General features: G+C 39.8%; 2 protein-coding genes across 3 annotated transcripts in view; both read right to left on the reverse strand.

The window, feature by feature from the left end:
• Positions 1 to 986: 986 nt before the first annotated feature.
• cops6 (COP9 signalosome subunit 6) overlaps positions 987 to 7131 on the reverse strand; it is a 9217-nt gene continuing 3072 nt past the window's right edge. Inside the window, exons 5-9 of the mRNA XM_010784622.1 lie at positions 2981 to 3043; positions 2850 to 2897; positions 2636 to 2750; positions 1458 to 1550; positions 987 to 1228 (exon numbers count right to left, since the gene is read on the reverse strand). Of these exons, the coding sequence (XP_010782924.1) occupies positions 1002 to 1228; positions 1458 to 1550; positions 2636 to 2750; positions 2850 to 2897; positions 2981 to 3043 (546 nt within the window). The 3' untranslated portion in view covers positions 987 to 1001. The remainder of the gene's footprint in view (positions 1229 to 1457; positions 1551 to 2635; positions 2751 to 2849; positions 2898 to 2980; positions 3044 to 7131) is intronic.
• Positions 5267 to 7131, reverse strand: part of usp49 (ubiquitin specific peptidase 49) — a 19923-nt gene continuing 18058 nt past the window's right edge. For both annotated transcript variants that reach the window (XM_010784620.1, XM_010784621.1), the window contains exon 8: positions 5267 to 5390. In XM_010784620.1, the coding sequence (XP_010782922.1) occupies positions 5280 to 5390 (111 nt within the window). In that variant the 3' untranslated portion in view covers positions 5267 to 5279. The remainder of the gene's footprint in view (positions 5391 to 7131) is intronic.

Consider the following 7131-nt stretch of genomic DNA (forward strand, 5'->3'; position numbering starts at 1 on the left):
GAGCCGATCACTTGATTTTCAAAAGATCGGAATCGGAAGAAAAAAATCGGCGATCGGGATTTTAAATTTTTTTAATTTTTTTATAAATACTTTTTATTTTTTTATTATTCAATGTTACAAAAAAAAAATGACCATGTTCAAGTCTTAAAGTCATCCTGAGGCCTTAGTTTTGGTTTCAAATGACACAACATCATGTATGTGTTGCTTCTTTGGGGCTTGTTTTCATAGACCTGGTTGCTTATTTCTCTCAAATCTGGCAACAGAGTGGGCAGGGCGCAGTGTCTAATTGTAGCAGTAAGCTAACGAGTACTGAAAGCTTTATTTTGTTTTGATCCAATGCTGCACAACTGAACTGATCCAATGCTGCTGTGAAAGAAAGAAGCTATATCCATGTTGGATAGAATATCCAATTTAAATAAAAAAATAACCTTAAGGGGCAACTTGAATGCTTTTTTTCTTTTTTTTCTCTTAATGCATTGCATAAAGATCGGATCGGGAAAAATCGGTATCGGCAAATTGTCAAAATCAAATGATCGGAATCGGATCGGGAGCAAAAAAAGGTGATCGGGACATCCCTACTTAAGACTGATCATGACAATGTAATCATTCATGGTTATACGTTTCCGTCTTATGTGGACATTGTATTTTGTGAATATAAATATAGCGTTGGAAAATATACGGTAACCCAAAACGAAGTGTTCATTTTAAGGATTACTGGGAAAACAAATCTGCATTGTTCAAATGTTTTTTCTTCTAATGTCAAGAAATCATATGCAAAGACCAAAAGCAACATTTGATTCATCCTGCTGATTCCAACAACAATTAAAGACACACCGAAAACGTCATTATAGTGCTGCATAACATGTTTCTGCATTATGATTAACAAGAATCTATCAAATCAATAAACAAGTAGCTTCAAATAGAAACCCAAAAACGCATTATTTACTCCGATCTGAGTAACATTTGTTAAAAAATATCACATTATTTGTTGGAATTAGCCGTTATATGGGATTTGTTCCTGGAGGAAAACATAGACTCATCATGACAGCCATCTTTTGACTTTCCGATGAAACAAATCTCCATGCGTTTACACTTCTTATATGTGAAGGTACAAAAAGCTTGCTTACATCATAGAAGTCTGTTTTGAATTTGATGGTGCTGAGGACCGGCAATCTGTGGCAGAGGGCGTTTGCTTCTCTGAGGATCTCGTGATTAAATGGCACCTCTCCTGCAGAGAATAAAGACAGAGGGGAAATATTAAAATACATGTTCAGCTCAGTATACTAAAACAAAAGAGGTAAGACTATGTGGTCAAAACAGTATCTTACAGAGGCTTGTAATTAAGGAGGTGTGTTCGAGGGGCCTGGAAACATCTTATCTATGAACAGCTGTTTTCCAAACTTATTTCCACATTCTTCGCTCTAACTGCCTCATTAAAAAGGGCTGTCGTCTCTCACCTGATTCCACGGCTTTGACGTACTCTAGGATGATCCTCACCCGGCTGTGGAGCATCTTGATCGCACTGTGCTGGGCTATGAGGTGCTCAGCCACTAGAGGAGAACAAACAGAGAGTGAGTTAACCCTTCGATGCCCGAGTGACTGGAGCCTACACTCTTCCATAAGTGGGTCAAAAAGGACCCGTATTAGAATAATATGTGTTTTTATGCCATTTTGTTTAAGAAAAATCACTTGTATAATATTTAGTATTATATTTTGGTTCACACTAGAAATATTTTATTTTTCACTATTTAGAAAAAAAAATTACATTTTGAAAAGAAAACGAAATTCCATAGAAAATGCATGCGGTTTGATTACACTTATGGAAGCTTGGGGTAGTAATACAAAAACTACAATTTCTTAAAATGTAAATTTTAAATGGCATGATATCCAAAACATGTTTTTTGTAATGTAATTACAAAGATACTCTAAGAGAACCCCTTCACCGGGTCAAAAAGACCCACTTATGCATCTAAGGGTTAACACCTGTTCAGACAAGTCATTTTTGATGACAGCGTTTAATATCAGTGTGGTCACAGGGCAGCACGTTCCTTTGAAATGTCCATCACTATTATCAGAATCCAAATGATCGTTATTTTGAGAAAAATTTCAGAAAAGGTTAACGAAGATGAAACGGTCACCGATTTAACCGTAATGCACGTAAACTTCTTGCTTATTTGTACATACCCATTAGATGTGTCTCCTGTAGCAAGTCCTTGCTCTTATATTTAATCTATTTTAGATTTATGACATTTAATATCTAATAATGAAGGCATCAGTACAATGTTAATACATTTTCTTTAATTATTACAGTCTATTTATGAATGCGTATATGTGCAAATAAATAAATGATACTACTCACAAAGACACAGCACAAAGTAGTCAGAACATTCGTGAACTAAAGTTAAAAAGTTCAATAGTATCTTCAGAAGCTACGAAAGCCAGAGGATGTAAATGTATCATAGTCTGAGACAAGAGCTGTGATAATGGCTGTTAAATAAATAATGTGTCTTAAAAGCAACCTTAAAACAATGCTAAAGTTCAGATGGTTTACAGGAGACATGATATTGTTGAGTATATAAACTCCCTCGCAGCGTTGAAGCTTCCAAAGGTAAGAACGTGTCCCAATAACTCGTACCTGTTGAGTTTTCTCCGGTGCCGGTGGCGGTCATTCGAGCTACGTGGTCGACACCGATTCTCTCCGCTTCCTCTGTGGCCAGAGTGTACGTCAGCTCAGCAAACAACATGGTAGCCTACGTTAAATAAAAACATGTCAGATCAGACTTCTCTGTAGGAAACTAGGTCACTGCTTTTGAAAATGATATTTAGACGGTATGAAATAAAAAGATTACCTCGCCGTTGATGATGTCAATCACAGATTCATAAACACTGACAGGAAGCTGGAGGAGAAAGAAAACCTTGTTAAAAGCAGCTCTATCTGATAAACAACTTATTTATGAGGGGGAAATGCAGAGAAACTCACATCTGTGTGTTTGGTCAATGGGTTGAGCTTGAGGAAGAGAGGGCTCTCAATGATCTCACACACCTGGCAGCAAGAGGGAAATAACAGTAAACTAAATGTAGAACACACAATCTGAAATAACAGAATTACAATTAGATCAGCGTTTCCGCCAGCGTCTCGCCGCCCTTATTCAGCTCGGAACGCCTGAACTCGAGCCGAGGGCGTCCAAAAATATTAATAATTCGAGAACAGATCGATTTGGACACGATGAGCACTGCGCCGGAGCCTCGCAGCGGCAAAACTGAGGCTCCGAGGTAAACTGTGGAAACACAGGGCTCGACATTATAACTGGCCCGCTGGCCCGGAAGCACTATTTAGACACCCCGGGCCAGCATAACGTATTTTCCACTTGCCCGCTCGGGCCACTAAAAAAAAAAAAATGGTCCTGTGTTTTAGTATTTTGACTAGAAATGTTGTTAAATTGTTTCGTTTATTAACGCTACAACATAGCATTTCGTGAAGTGGTTGTTGTTGTAGGGTGAAAAGCAAACAGCTGTTTGCTGCTGAGCGCAGCGCGAGTAGGTTCTCGTGAGCGAGAGCGCGCTCGTTCACTACCTCCTAACCATTCGCTTAAATGTTTTTAATACCAGCGGTAACCGGCCAAGCGCCGGGCAAAAAACAATCTTCAAATAAAAGCAAGTCACCGAAGGAGTTAAAGGAGAGTGACAGGTAGCATGAGAAGAAGAGGGAGAGAACGTTTCAGCCAGCTTGATCGATGGANCGCAAAGTTATTCTCCGTGGGGACTTCCGGCAACATGTTGATTCTGATTGGCCAGAAGACTCGAAAGAACATCAGCAAAGATGTTACAGAAGTTTTCAAAACCGTTTATGGTCTCCGTTACTTCCAGTCCAACGCCGACTGCATGCACAGCGTTAGAAAACCGGGCATTCAAAATAAAAGTTTTTTCCACAATTTTTTTTTTTTCTTCCCTCGCACATCTGTGACACACTCGAAACGGGTCCGTGACCCACTTTTGGTGCTGATATCATTGCCAGAGCTGGTTTTGAACTCCTAAACGTTTCCACTTTGCAATAGAACCACTTACAATTGATCGTGGAATATCTAGGAGAGAATACATTTAACGAACTGACTTGGTGGCAATGGTGGCATCCTATTACAGTACCACGTTCTAATTCAGTGAGCTATTTAGAACGACCCATTCTTTCAAAAATGTTTGTAAAGGCAGACCGCTTGGCTAGGTGCTTGATTGTATACACCTGTGGCAATGGGACTGAATTAAACATCTGAATACAATAAGACAGATAGAATTGGAGTAATGAAGGGATGAAACTCTCTTTAATGGTCACACATGCAGGGCACACAGCACACACAGTGACATTTGTTTTCTGCTTTTAACCCATCCTAGTAGCAGGACTCTAGTAGCAGTGGGCAGCTATTGTACAGCGCCCGGGGGGCAATGGGAGTCTTCCAATATTTTTGTTCATATAGTATATAAACCACCCATTTAACTGCAAAAAAGACAACCTAGTCTTTTGTGTCAGATAACCATAAATGCCATTCAGATTTAGTTTCCCTTCTTATGTCACATGCAAGCTCATTAGAATATACCATCACACTTCTGAGACTATCCACCAACAGCTTGAGATCTACCTTTGCAGAGGCGCACCATTATTTTGTAGAAGGCCCATCGGAGAGGAGTATTATTTATCAGGAGGGGGCTGAAAGAGAGAGGAGCTACAGAGCAGGTTTCAAATATTTAAGAAAGCATCAGAGAAGCAGAATTAAATGAGTCTTAGATCAGCTGGGTATCCATTTGCTAATTCTGTAGATGTATTCAGTGTTACTGTCCTGATTTTAGGTAGGCACACAGAACGCACACAGAACATGAATGTATTCTTAATGAATGCTTTTCACTGGGGCTGTGACTCACAACTATTTTCATAATAAATTCATACGCAGATTGTTTTCGCTCTGCCCATCCCAGTTTCTTACAGTCCAAGGGGATGATTGTCTTTTGTCAGGCCAAACAAAGATATTTAGTGGGATATGATACACCACAGAAAAGCAAGTCTATATTGGAGAGGTTGAAAACATTAAATTATTTATGGATTATCGGAAGAGTTGGAAAACATCTTTCTGTCAAACGACTAATTAATAAGTTGAACTAATGGTTGCAGGTTTACATATAGCTGACCTGAATACCCTGCTTCATCTTTAACTTAAACTAAGGATGAAAAAAGTAACTATTCCCTTCAATTAAATAAAACCCAAGAAAAGTTTCACATTTGTTTTGTCTTTTTAATAACCATCAGGCGAAACCCATATGACCATACATTTATGACAGGTATTCTTACAGTACACGACAGAACTCAGGGGGATCAGAGTCGCTGGCACGGCCGCGCCTGACCACTGAAAAGTAAGACATTCATCGTCATTAGATTGTTCCAACTTTAACATAGAGTTCACAAATGTATTCCGCGTTTGACTCGTATCAAACACGACAGTTTTTCTTGATTACCTAGCAAATTCTAAAGACCTTGATAGAAACAGCAGAGTAGAAAAAAACATTGTATAACAAGCAGAAGAATTCCTGATTTTATCTTATTTCCTGTCAAGATGCAAGAAGTACAATATATTGCTTTCAGGTGCTCAATTCAAAATGGGTACCCCGACACATTCTGTACTGCAGTCCGCCCCTCCACTCCTCCAATCATCTCCTGCCGTTCAAACACAGGCACAAAGTCTCCAACCTGGGCTCAGACTATCTAATGTTACACCACAAGGGGAGCTGCCATTTTAAACAAGATACAGGAGCTAAAAGATGAACAATCACAAAGATAGGACCAACAAGAGCAGCCCCTCCTCAAAAGTGCAGCTTTCTGTCACTTATCATCAATGAAGTATTTTCATGAAAACATAGAAAATATAAACTACAAAAGAAACTAAAACTCTTCCTGTTCACTGAGAGCGCAGGCCTTCAGCCTAAAACACAGTATCCAGTCACAGCGGAACAGTTGAGAGGACTTGATGGAGTACAAACGACACAGGGAGGAGTATTAAAGGTCCCATGTCATGCTTTTCCGGTTATTACCCGTCCCTTGTGTGTTATGAAGGTTTTTATGCGTGTAAACGGTCTGCAGAGTCAAAACCCCTCAAAGTAAACCCTGTAGGGAGTAAAACTCTAACACCTCTCCAAAACGCCTCGTTTGAGATTTCTCATTTTCCATTGTTTACTTCCTGGGTATCGCTACCCAGTAGCCACGCCCAGAACTATGGCCGTACCCTCTGCCAGCCTTTCACGAAACAAAGCTTCCCAAACCTTTCAGCGATTCATGCCGGATATGCACAGCGTAGAGCACTGAAGAACGATGCTGTTCCTACTTTGTTTGGACCAGCGGGAGATTCGGGTACACAACCTGTAAGTATTCATTGTTGTTTGTGTATTTATGATGTTTAAATCAAACAAGGTATCTACCACGACTGTTTAAATGGGTAAACGTTTTTCGGACTACCACGTTGAAATGCTCCCCGCAGACCCATTCTCACAGCGTTGTAAACCTTTTTCTTACTCAATATCAAGCCACACTTATTGTTTTTACTTTAGCTGTGAGTGTGTGTGCTCAGGATGAGTTTCGCTTGTTCTCGCTGTATTTGTTTCGCCGACACGGAAGACCTGCCTGCTCCTCGCAGCAGCTCCTCACGAGCAGCTGCACGTCTCTTGACCAATCAGAGCACACTGGGCTCACTACATTTATGCTTAACCTTGCCTGAAAATTACAATTAAAAAATGTTAATGCAGGATTTGATATGTTTTACAAGACATAAGGAATTCAGAGGAAAAGGAGCCGTTTTGAGCTCTGCTAAAAACTGCTTTTTTTTTTAACGTCAAACGCGTCATATTACGTCGCATGGGGGAGCAACTTTCTCAGACTCCTTCTCTGCCCAATCCGCGCTAGTAGTTGGTTTGAGCGGTTGTGATTTAGTGAGCTGGTATTTTTTCGGTAATTTTACATTGCATTTCACCATTTGTAATCATNCAACAATGGAACTGTGATCAGTAGAAATGGCCATGACATGGGACCTTTAATCTTAAAGAGCAACTTGCAGGTTTTTTTTTTTTACTACATTTATGCTTAACCTTGCCTGAAAA

The sequence above is a fragment of the Notothenia coriiceps genome, unplaced genomic scaffold (genome assembly GCF_000735185.1).
Source record: "Notothenia coriiceps isolate Sejong01 unplaced genomic scaffold, NC01 NC01_scaffold00026424, whole genome shotgun sequence".
Taxonomy (NCBI): domain Eukaryota; kingdom Metazoa; phylum Chordata; class Actinopteri; order Perciformes; family Nototheniidae; genus Notothenia; species Notothenia coriiceps.